This window comes from Phodopus roborovskii, unplaced genomic scaffold, assembly GCF_943737965.1.
Source record: "Phodopus roborovskii unplaced genomic scaffold, PHOROB, whole genome shotgun sequence".
NCBI classification, from domain to species: Eukaryota; Metazoa; Chordata; class Mammalia; order Rodentia; family Cricetidae; genus Phodopus; species Phodopus roborovskii.
The window spans coordinates 17,216-44,274 of NW_026126410.1; the positions used below are offsets into that span (position 1 = coordinate 17,216).

The window sequence follows — 27,059 nt, forward strand, 5'->3', positions numbered from 1 at the left end:
CTGCACATGAGCCTGACAAAGGATGGATTGTGCAGGCGTGGTGCATTCCTAGGGTCTATCATGAGGACTGTCTAAGCCATCAGAGCTCCCATGAATACCATGCTTGTGGCAGAGGGACAAAACTGTGGGTGAAAACGATGGCACAGTCTATTTTCCCTTTGAATTTGGAAATTGTGAAAATGTGGGTTTTCTTAAATGACATTTTTTTTCAACTTTCTATCAAAGAGTGGCAAAGCCTAAGAGAAAACAGAAAGGGAGTGAAGGGAGTAAGTCCTTTCACAGCATCCAATTCCCACATGCACTGTAAAAGAAAAGAGAAAAAAAAAAGACAAGTGATGATTTGTTTCTTGAAATGGATGTGAGTTCCACACCAGGGGATGGGAAGCTGTGAACTGGGACTTGGGAGGTGAGATGATTGGAGCAAAGGAGGTAATATCATAGGAAGGAAAAACTGTCTGTGAAAAGGGAAATGTTACATGTCCCTCTCAGCTGAGCCAGCTGAGAACTCCTGGATAAGTCAAAGCGTTGAGGGCATTTCTTTTTTTTTAAGTCTTTAAACTCTGCCAAAGTGTTACTCAGTGTGCAGGGGCACCCTTTCTCAGGCCCCCCCAAGCCCCTGGGCAGGCGCTGAGTGCTGACCACATCCCTGCACGAGGAGGTCTGTCGTGGCAGAGAAAGAGGGCCAGGGAGCCAGGATGAGCGCCATGGCATCTTTGCAGGTGAACTTGGTGGGGGGTAAGAGGAGGAGGGAGCCGCTGAGGCATAGACATTGCCTGTGTGCCCACATAAAGGGGCTGAGGTGCTGCCAGAGTAGCTTTCCCTGAATGGAAACACAGGGAGCCGGGGACAGTAAGGGACCTAGGAAAGAATGTGAAGGATATCGGGACAGACACAATGGTGAGAGGGGAAACATTTGAAAACTTTTAAAAAGTGAAGCATGAGTTTTTTTGTTTTTTTTTGTGTTTTTTTTTTGAGTTTAGTGATCATGTTTTATATACAGACGTGAGTTCAGAATTGATTTATTCTTGGCTTTGATACTGTAGCTGAAGCCCAAAAAATAAAAGTATATCCATATAGCATGCACTTGGGATTTAGACTTCTCAGATTGTTAAGGATATTGAATGTGACTAATAAAAGCTCGAAAAATCTGAGTTGGAATGATGATAGTCATATTTGAGTGACAGGAAAAAATCCCAGGGCTTGTTACTAATCTGCTCCGTTCGATGACAGTTGTATGTTTCTGGTGGCAGTGTTTTGACATTTTTTTTCCTCTCAGAATTTCTGACTCAAATGACTAAATTTTAATTTTCCCATGATAATGAAGGGGCAGTGACTCAGACAGGAATGGTGTGTCATGGATTTTGCCTATTAGCCCTTGAGACACAGTATACACAAAAACTAAGAGATTATTGCTCTCTGTGCAGTTATAGATTCTGTCTGAAACATTCTATCTAAAACCTTAAGATATGTTTTTAAGTTAGTAAATGATAAGTAAAAATGGACACATCAATGTGATCTGTTCTTTTTCATCTATAGATTTTAATCTGTAATGTTTGATTCTCAAGTCTTTGTTAGGTTTTCAAGGAAAAAATATAAAATGGAGGTGGTAAGTAAAACCCAATTAATATTAAAAAGGTTTATATTTTCTGATGCCAAATATAAGCAACTACACCCATCCACTAAGCATGTGTTGTTAATTTCCCTTATAGAAAACTGAAAGTGGATTATTAGTCACTGCAGAAGTTCCTTAAAAGGAACCCTGGCCTTTTCTTTGTAACTTGCTCAGACCTTTAAAACTTTACAAGGAGGATCCTGTTCATGTTTACTACTTTGCAACCTACGAATCATACATCCAAGTATAGATCTGTATTTATAAACATTGAATCTTGCCATCCCTAGGCCAAGAATATCCAAGGTTATTTTCTTTCCTCATTCATGTAGAAAGTAATGATTATCAGACTCAAGTTGCCTCAGCTTCCTGCTCGGTATATACACTAAAATCAGCACTGAATCAGTGTGCCATGTTTGGGTATCCTCTTAGATAACTGTTCCCATGGTAACAGGATAGTGTAAAGTGGTCCAGAAACTTCTGAAGACAGTAACTGAATACTCAATACTTTAGAGTCCTTGCAATGAAGGGTGACAGCTTTGCAGAGCACCCTTTCTCCTGTGACTGGGATGCCTACATCAGTCTTTTACTGCCATCTTAAAAACAGTAACAAAAATCTCCAGGGCTCAGAGCCCATGAGACTGTGTAAGGAGGCTGGCTAGTTAAGTGGCATGCAAGATTTCTTTTTTCTGATCCAAATGTAACAATTGTTTGTATATTTTAGAGCTATCAGGGGCAAAATTAGAGTAAGATTGTGGTTGTGTTATATGTAGAAAATGTCTTTTTTTTTTAATGTCTGCGTGTTAAATTAGTGCACAGTGCTGATGTTTCATGACTACAAGAAGATGGAAGTTGAAGCCTGTTCTGATAAGGTCGTAGATGACAGCTGCATAGCAGAGTCCCAGAAGTTAGTCTATGCAATAAATGCTTTTGAAGGACACATCCAAAAGCAAATTTCCCAAGTGTGAACTTCCGCATTCCTAATCTCAGTGTGAGACATAACATGCTCCCAAATGGCATCGACAAGAGGAATGAAAAGTACTCCTTTTAGAAAGGGACACTGACTTTGTAAGTCCCTGCTTTAGCAGCTTCACAGTCTCTCTGCCAGCCGACTGGGCATTTCCTGGCTTCTCTGTACTCACCATATAAAGCTAGCAGATGGTATAACTGTGAGATCCTGCCTGATATAGACCCTCTGGCAAGTGCAGACAACAATGCTGTCCGTCAGGATGCATTTGCCATATACAGTGATATAACTCCCTTATTCGGCCTCCCTGTCCCTGCCGGTTGTGTCTGGTACAGTGAGAAACTACTTTTATACACAGCTGAATGTTCCTTTTGTTGTTGCTGCTCTAATAGCATAAGAGTATAATAGAAAAGGAAGTTTAATGAAAGATAAGCCTGCCTTCAGAAAATAAGTGGTCCCCTAAAGATATGTTCAGGTTATTTCGTGTATATATGTTTCTGTGTATGCATGTATGTGGACACGTGCACATGTGTGTATGGGTGTGCACAGAGAGGGTAGAGGTTAAAACTGGATATAGTCCTCAATTTCTGTCCAAGCTTTCTCACCAAACCCAGAGATGATTTTGCCCCCTCAGACCTAGGATTACAGGATCCCTCTGCCATGTCCAGCTTTTTAAATGGGTGCTAGAAATAGGAACCCAGGTTGTCATACTTACATGGCAGGTACCTCACTGACTTAAGTCCCAACCCACAGGTTCCAGCAAAGAGCAGATTCCTGCCTCTTTATAGATCACCCCCGACACCAGTTCCTATCATTTGGTCATATATTTAATCATGGTGCCATCAAGCCCCCATTGTAAAAGAAGCCTACAAGGCTCTCAATAGAAGAGATGTTTATTCACATCCCTTGTGACTGTCAGAATTGTCTATTTCCAGAAGTCAAAATAGATGTAAATACCGTGCAGCAAGTTTCTAGGTGAAAAATTCAATGACCACATATATAAAATTCAATATAAACACCATTTTCCACTCTGACAAATCCTAACCAATGCTTTGGTTCTTAAAATTCTGCTCTCATATATTACATGCTGGGCCAATCGAAGTTTCCCTTCCCCCAACAGACGCCACCATTTCCCCTCAGAAAAGAACAAGCCTGGGGACATCAGCCAAACACAGGTTACCTACCCAATACTTTAAATCAGGACAATGACCTTAGAAAATCCGATGCTCTTTAATTTACCTATGCACAGAAGGGCTAACTCCTGCCATAACTAGTGCTGATATAGTCAAGATGAAGATCTCACTGAGCAAATGGTTGTGCTACAGTTAGAAAAGAGAATTGAGTTTCACAGCCTGTGAGACAGAATTGCATCAGTAAACAGGGTTCGCTCAGTTCTTCACTCCACAGACATTGGAGTTTCCCTGCTGATTTTAGCTAATGACTATTGAAAACCCCTTAACATACATTGTGAGAGACCCTGGCTCAAGAAAATAAGGCAGAGAACCAAAGCAGAGGGTGTCCGACATCTGTCTCTAGCTTCTACATGCTCACATGGGCATGCACACCTGTACACACATCCAAAGAAAGAAGAGATGCATCACTTTCTCAGATTTCTAGTTCTAGAAAGCATTAATTAGTAACTAAAGGCTCCAGGATTTGAATGTTGTTTAATATTTGGACATTAATTTCCTATTTGTATTGTAACCCACTGCTTCTAACACACCTAAAGCCTGGCACGCATAAAGAATGCAAGGCAAAAGTTGTATGTACTCCAATGTCTTGTCATAAAGCTTTGAAATCATAGATAGACTTATACATATATATGCAACATGACTTTGCATTGTCTGAAACATTTGGCATTTTAGTCACTTAGACTAGTAAATGCCGATTTTATCTTCACTGAAGCTAATCAGAATATCCCCTAGTTAAAATTTTAAATGTTTTCACAAAGCACTCAGAAAATTTTAATACTAATGATAAGGGGAATGGATCTGTTAAATGCTTTCTGGGCAAGCATGAGGACCTGGGTTCCATGCATAACACCATAACAGCATAACACCAAAAGCCTGGCATTGAGGCAAGCACTTTAATCCCAAAACTGGAGGGTAGAAGACAGCACGGTACCTGGGGCTGCCTACCCTCATTGGTAAAGCCCAGGTAAGAGAGAGATGCTCTGTCAAAAAAAAAAAAAAATAACCACAGGATCACTTCTGAGGAACAACATCTCAGATTGACTACATACATACACACACACACACACACACACACACACACACACACACACACACACACACGTGTAATAATCTGAGCCCATAGTATATCCATGTAAATCCAGCACACTGTAGACTAAGGTGGACAGGTTATGAGTTCAAGGCCAGTTCAGGACACATAGGGAAGCCCTGCTTCAGACATATACTAATAATTGAAAGGAGCTGAACTTTCATCAAATATTCACTATTTACTACTCTAAATTAAATGAATCAAACCATAACACATACTATTCCAATTCAATAAATATAAGATACTCAACAAACTGCGTAAGTAACAGTTTGCTGAAATTGCCATCAAGTCATAGAAGAAATGCAAATCTACTATTGGAAATATCAAATATTAGCAGGGGTGATAACTTAAGAGTGTGAGGTCTCGGTTTGGGGGTCTGGGACTGAGATGGGTTATAAGAGTTATAACATCATAAGTAGTCATCAGCATTGTAGAGGTTCTATAAACAGGTCAGGTCCACAAGGTTGCAGGTTTCAGGGAGAAAAAGCAGCCCCATGCCACACAGCTGATGAGTAGCCTATAGCATGTTTGGAGTCAAGTTGTCTCAGGTACTCGATAGCAGGGGAAAGGGGAAAGATTCAAACCTTTGGCAATGCTGGGTCCATCATTCAGAATGTGGCACCTATAGCCCCTGAATACTTAGAGTGTTAGGTAAACTACTTTGGGGACAGTGAGGATTATATACTCGCAATCACAGTAGAATGACTGCCATTTATTTTACACCAGCTGTAAGTGTGTGGGGGAGAGAGAGAGAGAGAGAGGCTGAATCATGGCCTGAGCAGCCTTAAGCAAACGTAACAGATAGGATTGTTAATTCTTGGATGTTCTCTTTGACAGACAGTTGACAGGCCAAAGGACTGGTACAAGACAATGTTTAAAAGCAAATTCACATGGTACACAAGCCAGGTACGTATGTTCTTCTGTGTTTTATTTTGCTTTGTTTTTTGTTTTGTTTTGTTTCATCAACTGCTTATGGGTTGAAGGATATACACTTCAACTTTTGTATACACTTCCTTCACTCACCCAAAAACATCAAGACACCAGCAAAGTTGATGGCCCCTTCTTTTTCAGCATGTCTCCTATTCTGCCTTTACCCCTAAATCATAGATGTGTGCCTCTGCCTTAACCATAGCTATCAAGAAGCCTCCTAAGAGGTACCCCTGGAGCTTACCAGATGTTCTAGCCTCAGCCCTCTGCACATATCTGCCTACATCCACACTGGGGCATTGTGCACTTCCAGACCTGCTACTGTTCCTGTCTGTGCATGTCTGTTTCTTACCACAAGAGTATGTAGTGGTTTCTCTTGATCCTCACTCAGTACAGTTGACAAGAGACCTTAGAAGCACTTTCTGATACAGTGGACACAGAATCTGCCTAGGGAAATGGGGACAGGGAACCAGTTTTTTATGTCTGACCAGGACAGAGAGATACATCGCATTATAGACAAGGCAGTCACTCTGCGGAGCCCCAGAGTACAATATTTGGAAATACTAAGTGCTTTTATGTGCTAGGAAAAATATACATTGCTTTTTTTGCTATTATGTTTCTGTCATTTCTCTGACCTTCTGCTGTCTTGGTGACAAGATGGCAGAATCTGGATTATCATGTTTATGTTTCATTTTCTAGATGAGGATACAGACATGTATAATACTCCTTACACATACAACGCAGGTAGGATGGCTTTCCTTGCTTGCAATGACTAGTCACACTTCACTGTGGGGAAGAGCCCCATCCTTTGTCATACCACAACCACACCGTGTTGTCAGTTCCTGTGATGAGGAGGATGGCTTACTCCCTTTCTCAGAGCATGCCTAACAAAAGATTGGTCCTTTCTCCTGGAAATGGGAACTAATACTGTTCTGCATCAGCCACCCCCACCCCACCCCATCCCGTTGTTTTATTCTCAGCTTCAGGAATGTTTAACCACAGCATGAAGGGACAGGGAAAAAAGAACAGACTGTGACCTGGTTACACAACAAAATAAAGATCTTTTTATCGGCAGAAAGGGTGATTATAATTGTATAAGACCTCTCAGATATTATTCCCCAAAACAAGTCAAGCAAAGCATTTTACGACCATGCCCAGGCTTTTGCTCCAAAATGGAACCATTCATTGAAAGATGTGAGAGACTCCCTCTTGGCTAGGCCACTTCTCTGACTCCAGAGATGCCAACGCTCTCAATGGAATGACTTCAGCTCCGGGCATTCCATTTGTATTTGAGTGTGCTAGTTTCTTGTGGAGTGGTCTTCATGTTCCTGTGAGAGATCCCTAAAATATGTCCCCTTTTTTTCAGTTTTCCCTAAATATCACATCAGGAGGTTCTATCCAAGCTAGCCATTATGCCCCCATTTAGAGTACTCTTATCACCCTCAAAGAAAACTTCTTGAGATTCTGTCCTCCCTAAAACCTAGTGACTAGCAACCAGTCCTTTAACCGGGTGATTTTGCCACTCAGCTCCAAAGATAATTGAGAAAGAAAGTGGTTTAAAAAAAAATCAAGCTGTTGACCTCTGAGTTAGACTGTGTATCCCATGTTATTTCATACTTCCCTCCTATCCTGGTACACCAAACTCACCTCCTTGATTCACCTCACAAGTTCAAGGCTGACTGGAGTTCACCCAGAAGCACTTCAGAGCAGGTGTCGTCTAATGTTATTTCTCATGGAACCACACGCATGCAGACCCATAAGAGAAGCAGTCAAGCACAGATAGACTTAGGTTGAGACTCTGAGAGTGAGAGACTCGGAATTTCTATAACTTTTAAATATTGAAATGGGTCTGTCTCACTGGTCATTAATAAGCTGAAGTTTAGTTATGTTGCCCTGTAAGTTTTATCCTTCAGTTAGCCAACAAAACACCTATAAACACCTCATATTTTCTAATAAGCCACGGCTTTGTGTTTTGCATGCTATTCCTGCCACCCTCTTCTACTCACCAAAACTAATGCTTCAAGCCCATCTCTAGTCCCATAAGATCCATAATATATTCTCTGTCTCATCACTTCAAACAGCCTGTAATTTTTATTATGTCTTTCTCAGTTGAATTTTATTAACTGCCTCAAACACTTTTCAATCACGTGTCTTCTTGTATCAGCTTGTTCAGGAGGGTTCACACACCCCTGTCCCATGTGGGAGCTGCATCTCAAACATACAGCATGTTCTATATTTGTTGGATTGCAATTAACATATCAACTGTCTTATATATATCAGTATTACAAGGTATTGGCTACTATTTTAATTTTCCTCTGAAAGTTTACCTAAGACATTAGTTTCTGTGATTGGGAAGAAACCTTGCTGAGTATCTGTAAGTTTATTTTTTTACTAAATAGCCTGAATTTTCATTAATTCTACAATAATGGATAATTTACTATAATCAGTACTTATGTGCAAAACAAATTGATATTTAATTAGTAAGTGATAATTCATACATTAATGTTGATAAGTTAATAAACAATGTACCACCTAATGTACATATTATGAATATGCTTGTTGATAATTTTTAAAAACCAAGGGTTATTTTGCAGAGCCCAACAACTTAATGCACCTTTTAAGTCATTTGTTTTGTTGGTTTTCTGTTTTTCGTGGTAGGTCTGTACAACTCACCCTACAGTGCTCAGTCACACCCTGCTGCGAAGACCCAGACCTACAGACCCCTTTCCAAAAGCCACTCAGACAATGGCACAGATGCTTTTAAGGAGGCGCCCTCCTCAGGAGCCTCCCCCATGTCCCGCCACGACCAAGAGATCAGTCCTCAACAGAAAAGTAAGGTTCCTTCTTCCCCATAATGGCTTCTCTTAGGATAAAAATTAACTCACAGTGGCACTCAGTGAAGAATCAGCCCAGTGCTATGGAGTGAATGCACGTAAAGACTTATTATATTAGTCAATAGGGGACATCATTACTGAGATCATGCTGAATGCTTTCTGGGAAGTCGCGGTCACACTCTCATAATGCTCACAGTTAAACTTGATGTATCAGGGACACAAACTAATTTTTGTTCAATAAGTGCATATGGGAAATAAAGAGGCCACAGATGTAGTTCTTAGGAAGAACATTTGTCTGTGTACTACAAACAATAAAACTTGTACATGCATATGCACATGTACACATGCACATACACATACACATACACACACACTCACACACAAAATGCTGTGGGCCTTAGAGATGTGGCTCAAGGGTAGTAGCTTGCTCCTGAACCCCAGGTCCAGTTCCAATTCTTAGCTGAAATGGGGAACAGTATGGTACATCAGTCATGGACTCTCAGTCTTTATAGAGATGAGGTAAAAATCCAAGATCACTCTGAGCTGCATAACTTCCAAGCCAGAATGAGGCTACACACTAATATTATGCCTCAAAATAAAACATACAAAATTAAATAAAATAACTGGAAATATTTGGCATGTCCCATTTGCTGTCCCACATTTGAGAGAGACTAAGCAGGTAATTTTTCATTTTCAACAATTTGAAATTTCATGTCTTCTAGAAACCAAGAGAAATTATTCTTAAATAAGGCATTTTTAACAAGTGTCTGTGACTCATTTCCACTGATTCTAGTTTTCATTTCTCCACTGAAATATTTAATAACCTATTGACATCCAAAGAAATTTTTATGACCACATTTCAATTGTGTTATGTTAGTAGGACTGTAGCTAACACTCCTAGTTCTTGGTAACCTTTACCAACAGCTGATTATGAGGCAAGTACTATGCTTAGCATTTTCCTTGTATTACATCATTTTATTCTGATAACAACCCAAGGGGACATATTCTCCATTACAGGGGAAAAAAACAGCTTTGAATGTTACAATAACTTGCTCTATTTGTACAGAGTCCAAGCCAAACCAAAATTCAATCTCAGATTCCCCTGAAGACAAATCCCATACTACCTTGACTGGTAATTAATAAGTAGTAATGGAAAGGGTACTTAAGGTTACTGGTTTTGATATTATTGGGGTTACTGGTTTTTATATTAGTGGGGTTTAAGTATTTTCTATGACATATTGTCTTAGTTATATTGTTCTGTTGCTCAGACAGTAAACGGGACACAGTTTCACAAAGATATGAAAGCTGAAATGGGGAAAGTGTGAGGGCTCTGCTGTAGAGTTCACTGATTACACCTAGAACTTGGTCCTCATTTTCTCTCTTGGAGCACTTCTCTATCATTTTGTGAATAATTTCATCCCACTCCATTAAGAACCAGGATTTCCTAACTCAAAAGACCATATACTCCTTTTTTCTCAAATACAAGTAAAAAACTATGTACCAGGCTGGAAGGAAAGCACTGACCCCCCCAAAGCTTTTCTTCTGTGTGCATGCACACACATGCACATGTGCGTGCGCCACACACACACACACACACACACACACACACAATCAATAAATAAACTCTGCTAAATTAGGAATTGACTGTGGGTGGTATGTCAGTGGTGCTTTATGCACAGAATTTTTTCAACATGTGGTTTGCTGTTCATTTACAGGCATGACTGGGACCCTCCAGACAGAAAGGTAGACACCAGAAAATTTCGATCCGAGCCAAGGAGTATTTTTGAATATGAGCCGGGGAAGTCATCCATTCTGCAGCATGAAAGACCCGTAAGCACTTGTCATTGATCAGAAAGCAACTCTAGCCTCCAGGTTCCCAAGTAAACCTGAATTTCACCCCCATTCTATTGTGCTCTTTGTTCTAAGTACCAACAACAGTGATAGTAATAACAGCATCTATAAATGGGTACCTACTGCAAACCAGGCTCTATAGTTTGTAATAATTCCTTTATCTTATGTAGTGTTCCCAACAACCCTATAAAGCAGATGCACAAAATTCCTGTTTTACATACCGATCAAGAGACTGAAGCAGTATTAACTGAATCCCACACAGTCACGTAGCTGGCATGTGTGGGAACCAGTTTAGCCTAGGCAAACTTTGGCTTGGTGTACTTCATCACTACTGTGCTGACTCCTCTGAGCAAGAAACCATCAGCTACTAGTCACCATCACCATAATTTGATTGTTTTGGACTATAGTATACTTAGTGGCTAACTATAATAAGTTAGTGGTACTTACCTCACTTCATTGGAAAACTGAGTTCCAAGTAACTATAGTGAAGCCCAGTATTCCTAACAAGTCTTAGGAGATGGGAAGGTCAAGACCCATGGGTGTGACCTGAGATCCAGCTACAGATAAATCTCTTCAGCCACAGAAAAAGATGAGTGGAAGGAAGTAGTAGCTTGGAAGGAAATAAGAATGGAAGTCTTATATTTGTATCCCTCCTAAACCACCTTGTTAGAAGCCAGTGTTGTGACAAATGATATGAGAGATCATTTTGACAAGCCTTGTTAAATTACCATTTTATGGGGAGAGACTATTACCAAAAAACAAAAACAAAATAAACCAACAAACAAAAAACCCACAGGGCAAATTGGGCAAGGGTGTTTGTTTGAAAGACCAGCTAAGTGTCTTGAAGGCTCAGGCTGTAGAAAAGAGGGTGGGCTTGCTAGGTAAGAGTGACATACATCAAATGGATGTCGAGGATGTAAGAATGCATCTTCTCTCTTTTCACTCAGAGGTTATTCTTGAGAACATCCCTTTGTTCTTTTCAGTTCTAATTTTTGAAAGTTACATAAACAGCTAGGCAATTCTGTGTGGCTCTCTTCAATTCCTAGAGAGCCCTGTCAGCATCCCCTTACTTTATCCCCCTCACTCTCTATGAACTACATTCCTACTCATGGGGAGAAATGTCATGGCCAAGTATCCCTTCTAGACCACAACAGTCTGTTGTCTGTATCACCATAACATGTCTGTTTCCCTGATTAGTGAATCCAGTCTCCAGATAATTTTTAAGAAGCCTATCACTCCCAAATTTTCTCCCAACTCTTTTTCGTCCCTAGAGCAAAATCTATTAATATAATTAAAAAAAAAAAAACTAAAGAGTAAAACCTACCAAAATCCTGTGGTTTCACTCTCTGCATGCTACACAAAGGGCTTTCTCCCCCTTCTCATCAAACCTTGACATGATCTGTTCTTTCTTCCATGGAAACATTCTTCATCATCTCTCTTTTTGTGGAAAGTCTCTCTCTCTCTCTCTCTCACACACACACACACACACACTAAAGTACGCTTTCTTTGGGGGCTTGTTCACCCTCAGCTGTGGGTTTGTAGCTCTCCTTGCCATATACATGCAGGATATCCCATTTTGACATCCCTATGACATGCCTTTAGATTTCTTGAAAGCAGGTACCATATCTGGCATACCTTTTATCTATCTTCCATACCTAACCCAATGCCCAGCATGTGATACCTATGTAGTAAATAACTCCTTGAGTCACTAAGTGAATGTGAGCTGATGTTGCCTTTGCCGTAGATGGGTAAAATTGGTGAGAGATTGAATCTATCTATGAGGTCCAGTGAGTCTCCATCAAGACATAGATGGAATTCAGCAATAACTCTAGCTCAGCTTCTGAGATTCCTTGAGGTATAGCATTTCTGCCCAAACACAAATACTCAACCCCTGACAAAAAAAAAGATCACATGCATCCTTAGAAATTGGGGGACAATCTATCAATTATCATGCTTGAACAGGAAGGCAAAGAGTAAATGCATTTCTTTGAAGCTCATAAATTTAGTAAATAATCAAATAATCATAATTGAATGTTTATTTGATTATAAATCCCAATGCTGACTAAATGGGCCTAATATCTGACCCTTGAAAAGGCCTTACAATCCCCAGTTTAACTGACCTGACCCATAGGTCAGTATACAGTCATTTCCAGTGTGCAGACTCCATATGACAAGCATTGCAACTCTACTGGGATACTATTAATAAAAGCATTACAGATCATCTGAATTGGATACACTTGTAGATAAGCCATGTTAATTGTTCTTATGCTTAATAAAATAAAAATCTACAAAGACATTGTTACCTTTCTTATAATAGCTGTGCTTTCATATAACAATAGCAGAAAGGAACATATATTGGATGAGGTGAAATGCAATGTAAACCACCAAGAATTAAAGCATAAAAATTTGGAAGTTTTATCTGATGGTTTGACCCATGAAGAATTATCCCATTATGCAATAGTATTTGCTATGAAAGCAAAATAAATAGAAAGCACAGCAACCCATGCCTTGAAGCTTGAAAGCCACTGAGCATTTATGAGAACAAACTCTAGTTTCTCTAGTGTGTTTAGGATAACAGAGAGTGTGTGCTCAGTGGGAAGACTGAAAAGCAGAAAGGCTCTCAGACCTCAAAAGCATTTAAAGCCTTTTAAGTTGGGTTGGGGGAAACTTGAAAAATTATCCATTCTAGGGAGTCTTTTTAAGGACAATCACACATAAGCTCTGGTTGTAGTGTATCTGAAGCACTTTGTCTCACACCAGAGATAAGGTTCTTATTAAGCAGAAGGTTGCTAGGTTTGTAAAATAGCCTGAAATAAAACAGAATGTCCATCAGCTCTCTTCTGCCAATTACATTGGGAGGTAGCTGTCGTCTAGTGGATTCCTAAGTGTTCATCCTTGCAGGGGACGAAAAGGAGTTGCCCTGATGTGAGGTAATGAAGTAGTGACAATGTTAGGACACATTTGCTGCAGTTATCTGGCTGCATATGTGTCAGTAACCATCACAGTGTTTCTGTGTTCTTCAGCAGTAGCTCCGGATTGCCACAGAACACATTTGATTGCAACTAAAGGAACTCAATCGATCAACCACAGCAAAGAGACAGTTGTACCATGTCCTTTAATTTTTGGATGGGGGTGTCTATTAGTTGAGAGTGATTTTGCTGATTGTTTTATATTCTTTTGAGACGAAATCTTGCAATGTAGCCCAGGCTGATTTCAAACTCACCATCCTCTTGCCCCTCCCTCCTGAGTGCCTGCAATTGCAAGTGTGTGCCACCACACCCAGCCTATAAAACAAAGGCTCTACTCAAGTGTATACCACTCACTGCATTCGAGAATTACGGAGGATGACTTGTCACTGTTTGCACAGGTTCTAGCTCATTGTGAGTGTAGACAGAATCTTTGTTAAACAGCAGGATTTAATAAACTTTTATTTCTATATAAATATAGAATAAATAAATATTTATAAATGCATTTAATAATGGGAAATTGCTATTTTTAGATTTATAGCAGAATGATAGAATCTGGGGAAAGGAAGCCTATATTTTATTATAGAAATGTATTTCTACAAAGGAGAATGTAGTCTATCCATTTGTTACAGATTTGCTTTAAGTCCAAGTTGAGGTGAAGCTAAATAGCTTGTTTTCCTATTTGTTTAGCAGATTTGCTGCCCTCTACTGTTCATAACATATATAAAGATAGAAAATATCAAGTATGCTCTAGGAGAAGGAAAAGTAAAAACAAGCACATGTAAGACCTATCACCAATGAAGCAACAAGAGCAAAGGCAAGAACTTCATATCCAATCCTAGGGTAAAGGCATAACCAAGATTGCTGTTGAGCCGTCCTGAGCTGGGCGTGGTCAATGCTACAGGTGGGGTCAGGGTGGATATCTCACTACAATAGTGTTTTCAAGCCCCTCCCACCTCCAAAGTTTCTAGCTTTCCCTAGCAAAATAAAACACTGTAGCTGAAAATCGAGGTTTTAAAATTAAGAGTTCATAGTCACTAAGTGCACAGCATCAGGAACTACAGAGCTTGGGAGATCATAGGTCTCTTCCTGTGAAGAAAATGGTAATCCTCCAAATAGAGCAAAGTTACTGGTAAATTCTCTCTAATGTTAACCATTCAAAGACAAAGTCTCCAGCAAAGTTACATCATGAAGTAATTACACACTGCAGCTGACATCATCTAAATAATGGAGAAAAGTAACACTTTATCACTAACAAAATCTTAACACTCAGAGATCAAAATTTTTAATTCAATGGAACACAGTTACTATTAATTCTATTTTTTTTTAATCAATGGGAATAGGTTACTGGAAGATGTTCTTTCTACAGACTACACTGTTAAGTGGAAAACAAAAGTAATACTGACATAAATTGGGGCAAATATCTCAAGAGTTTCTGCAGTATTTTCTCATTCTATTAGAATAGCTTAATTATATTTGTGGTAAATAAATAAATAAATAACCTCATAACCAAAAGTAAAATAATACTAAAAGGACAGTTTCAATTCTTGACCAACACTGTAGTATTTTTTGTACACTTCATGTGCCCCTCCAGATACCCACTTTAGGATGTTATCACCCACCATACAAGAGTGTTATTCACTCAGCATCAGTCCCAAGCAGATCCAGGGTTCCTCTGCAGTCTTTGTCATCACTATCCTACATACAATAAGCTTGACCTCCTGCACTATTTTTGCTATGATGCCTCAAATTTTTCTATCATTGTGTGTAGTTACTATAATATCACCTTCTTCTACCATAAAAAATATATTAAAATAAAACTATTCCATGACCTTTTCAGTGGTATAATGTGTCATTCACTACAGGCCAAGTGGCACTAACAAATAACAATGTTAGAACAATGAAACACTACAATAAGTTCATGATAAAATGGTGGTCTTTTAGGGAATGTGGAATATTTCAATGTCCCCAGCATTATAGGGTTATAGAGCTCTACTCAGTAGGAATCTTTGAGATCTGTAAGAAGTCTAAGAAAACAATGAGATTGGATAGTGGGTGTTCAGTAGACCTCCTGATATGGTAGTGTGGGCATCAGAGCTTTTCTCTTGGCTAGAGCAAGTGGATTTTAGGGAACAAAATAACTTTCTTAGAATTTTTTCTCACTTAATATATTGTACCAAGCAACTATACACATTTAATTAGGGACGTGTGGTTTAGCAAAGAAGTATCTATGCACATATATGGTACTTCAAGCGTTATTTTTATAGACAAGCAACCAGCATGACACCCTCTAGCTGGGTATGTATTGTAAAAAGGCATTAAGGATATCATTGGGTTAAAGAAGGGCTTTATGTCTATGTTCTATTGCTAAAGTAATTGTATTTGTTTTTTCTCAACTGTTTATGTTTACACCCCTAGCATTTCTATCTTAAACACAACATTCATAAACCACCTGAGATACAAGTCAATTATACTCCATACCCTTTCCTCCCCTACCCTACCTACTGTGAAAAGCCTGATTCTCCCACACCCTCCTTTAGCTCCAAGTCAGCATGAGGAGACTGAATCACGGAATGGGATGTTTCTTCAATTATGGAGAAGCTTGTGACTTTGAGATATTTGCTGTGGTGGGCCATTTTTTAAGGAATCTGATCTCCATGGTCAGCCCAGCCACAGCATAGCCTCTTCCTGAAACTGTTAGTCTCCAGGACTAATGACAGCTGGTATCCTCCAGGTTCCACGGAGAATCCTTGTCTAACGAACCAGTATTTCCTCACCCCTTTCTCTTACAGCCCCCTCTCCCAACAACTCCAACACCTGTTCCCAAGGAACCCAGTCGGAAGCCTGTCTCAGTGTCACCCTCAACAGATGGCCTGCGTAGCCCTTCCCCTCCACCCCGGAGCTGTGTCCCCACAGCACCCCGTCAGAGTCCGAGTGCCCCAGCTCTCTCTCCCACCCGGGTGAGCTCCTTCCTTCTTCACCTCCTCTCATGCTATGGGGAAGCAGAGCTCAGCCTTTGTTCCGAGGCTAAGACATGGTCAGATCCCTTCTCTGCTGGGGTTCTTCCTGCTCCTAGATTCCGACCTTTCTCCCAGGCACCCTCATCTCCACCATTCCATGTCTCTAGCCCTCCCCATGTACAATGTCTGCATCTTGCAGACCACTGTTGCTGCTGACAATTGTCAGTGACTTTAGGGACAGCAGACTGGCCAATCCAGGAAAGCCCCTTGGTACCTCGTTTGGACCTATCTTCACGGTCACTACCAGGATACTTCCCCTAGTTATGCAACAGGCTAACGAATTAGCTATGGTGGCAACAGGGACCCCAACAATGCCACGGACCCTCATTTTCATATCCTCATTTTGCTCATTGTACTTTACTTTCTCCATTCTGTCCTGCTGAGGTTTGTTGGATGAGTGTGTGAGGTTTGTGGATGCGTGTGTGTTTTCATACCACATGGTGTTTTTTCCTCACTTCGCTCAGTGTGCCTTTTCCTTCCCTTTTCCTTCACATCTGCTCTAGACTGGTCGCATAAATCCAGATGACATAGATTTAGAAAATGAGCCCTGGTATAAATTCTTTTCAGAACTGGAATTTGGACGTCCGGTAAGTGAGGCTAGACAATTACTATAAGACAAATAAATAGGAGGATGTTGTTTGATGTCAAAAACATAATCATGCCAGGAGGGAGACGTGTCATGTCAAGAACAAAAGCTGGATGAATAAAATATCCATGTTCCGGCTTTGTGCAAATTCACTCTTGTATCAAATGCCTAAATGTGTTCTTTCACTTCCCATGTGTTTTCTCCTAATCATGCACTAGAAGCACATCTAATTCATTGCATATCTATCATGTTGAGTTAGTTTAGGGCAAAGCTGTATTTTGTACAACACATTTTGGTGTAGTTTAACAGTAACAAGTACCTTGCCTTCTTCAAGAATGACTTGCCAGCTCCAATAACAAAAAAAAAAAAAAAAAAAAAAAAAGGTCAAGGAATTTGCCCAAATCTAGGCCTTTTGTACAACAAAATCTTTGGGCAGTTTCCTCTAAAAGTACCGTCAGAACATTCCCACTATAAATATCCCCACTATAAAATGATTCTTTGAATAGAAGAGATGTAACAAAAAGGAAAGAATTTAAAAGCCCTGTGGACCTTGATTTATAGTGTTGATCATGAGCCACCAAAAGATCTCTTATCTCCAGATTCCCATGTTCAAAGCCCCCCAGTTTGACCCTCATGGGGTCTGATCTGTTTGGGACAGGTCAACTCAGGTTTCATGCAACTTCCTTTAATCATTCGATCTCTATTGAGGAATTGTTTGTGGGTTTCATGTTTTCTGAAACATGCATTTTTTTACAACCCCTAAACTGTTGAACAGCATATCATTTACACTGCCCAACAATTTTATAAGAACCCAGAATCTGTTCTTTCTCCACGTCACTTAAGAATTTATAAATATGCCGATTACATATTCCTTACTGGATGGCTATGAGAGCCCTTTTTATGCATTAAAATGCACTCTTGGTTAACCTCATTGTATGTTTTATTGAACTAAATCAAATGTGACTGTAAGTGAATATAAAACAAAATTTCCTGGCATTTCTATTACCTAATAAGAGGATTGTTTCCTCCTATTTTTTTCTGGTATCTCCTCTTATTAAAATGTATTTTATTTATTGGGAAAATGCTCTCTTGTTTTGCTTTGTGTTTGCTATTATTGGGGGAAAGTTTCTAGAGACTGTACCGATTTTCTGTGTTGAACCCAAATTATCATCACTTTCTGCCATCCTCCTCAGCCACACAAGGACACTCACCTGCATGTTCTCGCTTATTTCTCTGATGTCCATGCAATCTACTGTGGCCAAAGACCAGGAGTGCTAATTTGGATCTGACAGATTAAGTTTACAAATCTACTAATTGAACACAAGCAGCTTTTCACAGTGCTGGGGAATGTTTACAAGCATTGCACTCTTCCTCCTAGGCTGCCATTTTGCTCCATTCACGTGGCTCTTTATATGTATGTGATTCTCTATCAGCACTCGATTTCTAACCATTGTCACCTTTCCCACATGGTCATTCCTCGCTGCCATTGACTCTCCTCCATCCATCCCATCTCTCCACTTCTGCTTATGTGGTGTATCTACCCCCAGCCTCCTAAAAAGGCTCTGGACTATGTTCGAGATCCTTCTTCCGGTGTTTCCAATGAGGTAAAGACAAATTCTTCTCTCCTTCCAGATTTCCCCTCCATTACTATCAGCCTGAACATGCGTGTTTTTTAACAGTTTCCTGTATTGTTCCGGTTGGTTTTGGAAACTCTTTGTATCACTGTGTTGCATGTAGCAGCATTCCTAGACACTGTGAAGGGGTTGGCTGTTTCTGAATTCCAGGTGATAGATTTTTTTCCAACTGTTATTTCCAGCTAAAATATTCAGTAGCATAAAAGACCCAACTCTTGAACTTGAGCATGTATTGACTGCCTGTTTTCATAAACTGGGAAAGGTACTACTGAAAGTCTTCTAGAAAACAATCTAGGAGGTGCAGACTCAAAAGTTGAGGTTCTTGAGCCATGGAGATGGCTCATTAGGGAAAAAGTATTTGCTGTGAAAGCCCAATGGCCTGACTTCCACCCTGGAACCTGCCCATTGTGCATGAAGAGAGCATGCTCTCATGTGCTGTGGCAAAAGTGCTATACCCATACAGACAGAATAACATGGTTTTTTAAAAACTAAGTTTTGATTCTTATATAATCAGAAACGTATTCCTTATATTTTTCTAAATGTTGCTAATCTTTTGCTTTACTAAATGCTAGTGGATTTTACTATCAGTCAAGAATAGAGATAACAAATACCTGGCATGGGTGTTCCAGTTTCCCAGTTCCACAGGCACCACTAACTCTTGGAATTGTAATTCAGGCAGCCACTAGAGCAGATAGTCACTGCTATGTGCAGTAAGACTCAGTTGAAGTCTCTGCTGACAAAAGCTTATGGATGGGACTGGAGAGATGACTCAGTGGTTGAAGAGCACTAGCTACTTACTCTTAGAGAGCATGGCTTTGGTTCTCAGCACCTACAGGGCAGCTCACAAACATCCACAACGCCATTTGTAACACCCTCTTCTGGGGTCTACCAGCACCAGTCCTACACATAGTTCACAGGAGGCATGCATGCAAGCAAAACATGCATGAACTAAAACTAAGTAAACCTTTTAAAAATAATAATAATAATGCTTATGAAAATCAGCCAAATAGCTGGGTGAAGAGTTTATGTCAGGCCATGAAAATTTTAACCTGGATAAGGAAAAAAGTATATGAAAAGGAACAGAAAGGACTCTTAAGTCAAACTTTGCCCTCTACAAAGAAGCCAGAAGGTTATTTTGAGAAGCACTTAGAAGACACAATAGATATGTCACTGCTGTGTTAACTGTCAGGCAGATAAAAGCCTCCTGTAGGCACACTGCAAAGAAGCCAGGCAGGAGAGCAGCACACAGAGTCAACCAATTTTGTCACAGTAGTTGCTGTGTACTTTTAAGTGAACACAGCACTGAATAAATATCTTACTTTCATTGTAAAAGCCTCATTCAAGCTATGTGCAAGATATGAGCCAAGAACTCATGCTAAGGACACACAATGTCCTGACAGATTGCAGGCATGAAGTTTGAAGAGTAAATACTCAAATTTCCAAAAATTTAATCTGCAACTCCAAGTTATAGATCATCTAATAACCATCAATCATGGTATTAGTTAAAAGACTGAAAAAAATTTTATCAAATAAAAAGTAAAATCTAGAAATCAGAAACTTTTTGAGGTGTTGAATTCAGTAATTTTTCAAGACTCATATTTTGTAGGCAAGCCTGCTCTCTAAAGAGAATTAAATAAAATAATTCTACTCTGTAGGTTGTATCATTGCAGCATATGGACAACCTAGAATATATTTTGAAATTCAATTCAATCAAATATTTTTCTTGTGTCTCCACACCAAAACTATGTTACTGTATTGCTGAACTTTGGCTAGATTTATAATCCATTGGGGAGAGAGATATACTTATCATATATGGCTACTATTGTTTTGTTGTTGTTGTTGTTGTTTTGTTTTTGGGGGTCTTTTTGTTTTTTGTTTTTTGTTTTTTTTGAGATAGGGTTTCTCTTTGCAGCCCTGGTTGTCCTGAAACTATCTCTGTAGAGCAGGCTGGACTCAAACTCAGAGACCTACCTGCCTCTGCCTCCTGAGTGCTGGTATCAAAGGCATGTACCACCACCACCTGGCTCCATTTTTTTTTTTAAATTCAGTGTTATACTGATGTGTTAAGATAAATGAATCAACATTTTATAAATATTCCCCAGGTATTTTGATCAGATATTTCTGGAACTTTTTTAAAAGTAGTTGGCTCATTAATTTTGAAACAGAACTTAGAAAATATATTCAACTCATTGGATTTCTAGTTACAAAAAATGAAGAGAATAACTTTAAGGAATATATCTATAGTGGCCTACTAAGATGGCTATCAAGAGAATAAATCACTAATTTCTCAGCCTTTGTTTCAAAACTATTTCCTTTATACCACACTTTCCCCCCTCATCCCTGATAGATGCTTTTAGAGCTTGGCTCTTCTAGAAACTATTTTTTTTCTTGATAATTTTTTTATGTAAACTTGAAACCAACTTGTTTTACATGTCAATCCCAGTTCCTGTATCCTCCCGTCCTCCCCTGTTCCCTCCACCAATCTCCATCCCATCCCCTTTCTGCTCCCCAGGGAGGGAAACTATTTTTTTATCATTGAGTTTTGGGGAAAAATTTAATTTAATGCACGTTTTACATTATGGTAGTGGCCAAAATACTACATTTAAAAAGCAGTTTGATAGCAATTTAACTGTATGTCCTTATCTTTGGGGACTGAGAGGCATGAGTGACTTTAATAGTATAGTTAACAAAGGTGTTTGTGAGAAGATAGCCTTTCAGAGTGTAAGAGAATATAGTCCCATAAGATATTTTGATCCTACCTTTAATAACATTTCTACTAAAAACTAATTGTTAGGTAATACCTAAGCCATCATTGATCAAATACCTGGTTTTTGTCAAACATATGTTACAAATGACATATTTTCAAATCAAATTTAACTAAACATTTGTCTGCAAATGTCATAATGAAACCTACACTTTTCTAGCTTGAAATAAAATCTAAAACACAGTTAAGAACTTGTTTGCAAAGTTTAACCAATAGTTTCTTAGCAGAAAGAATGAGTTAATGTCTGCCTGTCCTTAAAATGACCTTCTACTGTGTTAAAATAGTGATCAGATGCAAATGGTGAGCACATTGTGTTTGGTAAAATGGACTAGTGCTTTCCTTGGAACTCCTTTTTCTCCATTTTAGTGTCATAATTATTGTACAAGGTTTTGCTTTAATTATTAGTCTAATTTTTATTATTACCTTATAATTGACAACTGAAGTTCTTCTTATGAGACAGAAAATCAAAGTATGGTTTTTAGGTCAGCAAGATGACTCAGCTGTGACCTGAGTTTGATACCAGAACCCATATTGTATAAGGAGAGAATTGACCCCTTACATTTTGACCTACGCACACACACACACACACACACACACACACACACTTATGTGGATTATGAGAAACAAGACAAGGAAGAGTAATCACAGTTTGTCCTAACTCAGAAACATACTTCATCAATTCTCATACAGTATTTTATTTCATATTGCAACATTACCCAAGCTTATCATAACTGAGAGTTCATATTTCTGATCTTATTAGGGGTATTCTGAGAGCATCCTCAATCTGACACTTTGAGTTGTCAGGTTGTCCCATAAAACCCCATGACCCACAGGTAGTGACACTCTGAGGCTCTATCACTTCTGTAAACATGTAGAATTACCTAATATTATTTTACTCATTTTTCTTTCTTCATTACTATGTTTTCCTTACTTTCTAGTATCCAATTCAGAAAAATGCAAATAATTATGTAAGTTTATCATCATAGTAATTTTCTACTCTCATATCTGTTGACATGGGAATATAAGAATTTTCTAAGAAGTACAAGTATTAAATATGCTTTTCCTGTCCAAAGAACATTTTCATGTCAATAAATCCTTTGTTTTACTATGGGTAAAATTCCATTCTCAATCAGTAATATGGAATTAAAGCAAAATATTATGCATGAAGCTTGTCAGACTGATCTATATACAATTCATAAAGTTATAATCTAGTGTTTAATTGGGAAACTGATCGTATTTACCAGTTAATCAAAAAGAATAGTAGAAATCAGTTATAAAGAGAGATGGTCATTTCATCTAAGCAGGCTTTTAATATACTGATTAAAAAATTATCTATATAGGAACTTAGGATAAAATTCATCAACTCTTGCCTTTTATGGTTGACCATTTTAGGCCTTCGCATAAATATTTTCAAAATAACTTTTATTTTTTTCAACAAACCGAAGTTCATCTCTGATGATAAATTGAGCAATATACATGACCAAAGTCAAAATATTTTCACTGGGAATAGGTTTGCTGTGAGTATGGAGATCACAACACGCTGCTTCTACCTTGCAATGTCCCCTCAGAAACTCAATACCTCCTCTCTCTTGTAATGTAGATATTTCAGCAAGTGTCTCAGAAACAGCCATGTACAATAAAAACTTTATCTACTGCTTTTGCGTGGCTTCAGTTTTAGTATGTTCAGAATGAGATGTGTAAAGCATACCATTTAAAGGAGTATATCTTGATTCATTCATTTTAAACTAATTCTGAACTTAAATGGCTCAGCATTTATAACTCTGTGTCTGGCTCAAGTCCCACATAATTTGGGTTTATTTTTAATCAAATTCTTTGTATTTTATGAAAATAATATGTGTGTTTATAGAGCAAGGACATTCAAGTTCCACTTATATGCTATATTTTTAGGATAACATCTGCTAATAAAAATGAAATTATAAAGAACTTCATATTTTATAAGGATTTAATGATAACTGCAAATATTTTCTTGCAAATAAAGCCAGTTCTTCATGTAGAAAGCTCCTATTACCTCAACAGCTATTGAGTGCCTGAAATTTATGCAGAAGTTAACTTTATTCATTCATCCAGTCAGTGTTCCTCATGATAATGTTACTGGTTACGTTTTCTTCTTCTTCTCCTTCTCCTTCTCCTTCTCCTTCTCCTTCTCCTTCTCCTTCTCCTTCTCCTTCTCCTTCTCCTTCTCCTTCTCCTTCTCCTTCTCCTTCTCCTTCTCCTTCTCCCTTCTCCTTCTTCCTTCTTCCTTCTTCCTTCTTCCTTCTTCCTTCTTCCTTCTTCCTTCTTCCTTCTTCCTTTTCTTTCTGATGAAATGAATGTCTTGCTTGTGTTATATCACAGAATGCAGTGTATTTTGTTAAGAGGAAATTCAAAGATGTTATCTTTTTTGGAAAGGCATGTTTTGTAAGAATAAATTATTCTTTCGATTGCCATATTTAGATTCTAAATTTTAGAGTACCCTTTTTAGAATGCAAAACTCATGGTGAGAAATAAATGAAAATTGTTATTGTAACTCTTTTCATGAGACTGCTGCCCTATCTTAACAGGCCTCCATCTATCAGTCCACTATTGACAGAAGCCTGGAAAGACCCAGTAGGTAAGGATCTCATGACATTACCCTAACAAAATACTCTATGCCAGTAGTTGCTTCCCCAAATGCTATTTTAAAAAAACTAAGTTGTTGGGACTAGATAAAGGGCTCTTTCTTAGTGAAATACTGATGAAGATCATTATCTCGTGTTCTTATTTTAAGTACCAGACCTCATGCTTGATTTATATGTTTGCATATCATTTTATATGATCACATCCAAGAGTTATTAAAACTCCACAATGTAATCCTTCACAAGGGTCGGTTCTGCCCGCTGCTGCCTTTGCCTCTTGTCTTCCAGTGAGGGTTGAAAATAACTAATTCTCAATGTTGCTTTAGAAACCCTTTATAAATTAGAAACTACTGCTATTTACTTAAACTTTGATCACACAAATTGTTTTCACTACATTTTGAGGCATCCCACATCCATAAACATATTCAACCCATTGACTACACCATGTGTTAAAAACCACGCCACCAACTTATCTTTGAAGACGCTAATGTTTAAGCTCAGTAGCAGACTGAAACAAGTTAACTTGTCACCACTAGTCATAACTGTCCCCAGAGTCAACCAATGTGAGCTCGGATCATATCTTTTAAATAACATACTTAATTGAAACAATCACCAAAATTCAGATGTAGTTCAATAGAAATTAATATTGCACAGTGTCATCATAGTTGTTTACATAATGAAAGTGACTTGGAGGACAGTATGTAGCATGTATCCAATTGTTTGATTTTTTTAAAATGGTACCCTACTCAAATATATGATCAAAAAAAATCTCCCTTTCTTTATAAACCACCATCATATTCTACAATTGTGTAAAGGAAATTTTTGACAGTTTATTTGCTGACTAGATTTTTAATCACTCATGATTTAAATATTGGAATTCTGGTTTAAGGTTCTTCTGAACACATTAGGAAAGCGAAAGATAATCCTTTAGGTAGAAGAGACATTTTGCTAGATGGCTTTTTTCACATGGTCCTTCTATTTTAACACTTCTTTCTAGATAGAATTATGTTGCCAGAATTCTTTATACACAAAACAAAATATATATGAAACAAATAGGAATCATAACACTGAGTTGCCAAGAACAATAAGTTCACTGCAGGGAAATTTTTGCTTTAAAGGGTGATTATAAACACAGAGAGGGAGAGGGAGAGAGAGAAAGAGAGAGAGACAGAGACAGAGAGAGGAGAGAGAGAGGGGAAAGAGGGGAGAGAGAGAATAGCAATCTACATATGAATGTTTAAAACGGTTTTTTTTCCAAAATTTCCAAGTCCTAGAGTCCATTAAGATGTTATTTCTTAGGTAAATAACATCTATATTATCAAATGTGATTCATCAATAAGAAATAAGCTATAAAGTCACAAAAAAGACATGGGAAAAGGTGGAGACATAGTACACTTGAGAGAATGTTTATCAAGGATGCATGAAACCTGCTTCAGTCCCCAATGCCGCATTAAAAACTAGGCATGGTGCTAGAGGCCTGTCACCTCAGCACTTGGTAGGTACAGACAGACAATCAGAAAGGCAAAGTCATCCTTGGCTACATAGTTAGTTTGAAGCCATCCTGGATTGCATGTTTAGATTATTATATGTATTTTTGCCTCAGTGCATGTATGTATACCAGGTGCATGTAGGTGTCTGTGAATGCAGGAAGGGGGCGTTAGATCCCATGGAACTGGAATTCCATATAGTTGTGACAAAATGTATAAATACTTGCCAAGTCATCTCTCCAGCCCCACAAAATCATGTCTTTTTTAAACTCATGGATAAAAAGGCACATTACAAATGGAAGAAACAAATCTGAAAAGATTACATATTGTCTGATCTCAACTGTGTAACATTTGGAGATGGTGGATCATAGAGACAAGATCAATGGTTTTTACAAAACACAAAGACAAAGAGAAAACTGAGGAAATAGTATTCAAGGAATCTTTAGTAGGAACAGAAGTATTCTACAAGGCATGTTCATGATGGATGCATTTACAAACCCCTAAAGTATGTCACAGATAGCATGAACCCTATATATAAAAGACAGATTTTGAGACATGGCATATGCAGATAGGGTCATTAGCTGTTACTCATGTCGATAGAAGATGTCAAGAGAAAGATGCTCAAAAAGAAGTGGGCATAGAAGAGTTCTCTGCTCAATTGTCTGTTGATCTCTGTAGAAGACATGTTCTAAGACTCGCCAAGGATACCAAAATTTACTGACTCAGAAGTGTCATAAAAATGGCACAATACTTACGTGGGCAGACAACGGTGGTACACACCTACAACCACAACACTGAGGAGGCAGAGGCAGGCTGATCTGTGAGTACGAGGCCAGCTTAGCCTACAAAGTGAGTTCCAGGACAGCCAACACTACACAGAGAAACCCTGTCTCAAAAAAAAATTACATATAACCTACCTTCTATATACTCTGAAATATGTACAATGCCTCATGAAACACAAATGCTATTTTAAAAAAACTAAGTTGTTGGGACTAGATAAAGGGCTCTGTGTTTAAGAGCAGTTGCTGCCCCAGATTCAGTTCTCAGCTCCCACATGACAGCTCACAACCATCTGTAACTGTAGTTCCAGGAGATCCTATGCCCTCTTCTGTCCTCCATGCATACCAGGCACTAGGTATGATACATAGACATATATGCGGGCAAAACACTCATACATATAGATAAAAATGTATAAATGTTACATACATAAGTGGTTATTATAATGGATCACATAGGGAGTAAAAACACAAGTTTGTATGTGTTCACCAGCGATTCAGTTCTTAATAATTCCAGTCACAGTTGGTTGAACCTACAGATATGAAGAACCTATACAGTCCAGTCAGATATTCTGCAACTTGAAACTTTCCTTTAAAAATGAAGACAGCACCCCTTACCAGCAGGAAGTAGTTTGGAAAGAACGACGCCCAAATTCCCAAATATTGTGTATAAATGTTTGTTTTCATTTAATTGGACTTTGTTATATAAAATTAAATAAAAAAATAAAATGAATCCAATACAT

At 38.5% G+C, this 27,059-nt stretch overlaps 1 protein-coding gene across 1 annotated transcript in view; it reads left to right on the forward strand.

Annotated features, from left to right (window-relative positions):
* The first annotated feature begins 704 nt into the window (after positions 1-704).
* Positions 705-27,059, forward strand: part of LOC127220827 (sorbin and SH3 domain-containing protein 2-like) — a 57,719-nt gene continuing 31,364 nt past the window's right edge. The window contains 11 exon segments of the mRNA XM_051182707.1: positions 705-719; positions 2,422-2,571; positions 5,738-5,762; positions 6,483-6,527; positions 8,442-8,561; positions 8,564-8,615; positions 10,333-10,447; positions 16,227-16,394; positions 16,958-17,041; positions 18,588-18,644; positions 24,000-24,049. Coding sequence (XP_051038664.1) covers positions 705-719; positions 2,422-2,571; positions 5,738-5,762; positions 6,483-6,527; positions 8,442-8,561; positions 8,564-8,615; positions 10,333-10,447; positions 16,227-16,394; positions 16,958-17,041; positions 18,588-18,644; positions 24,000-24,049 — 881 coding nt within the window.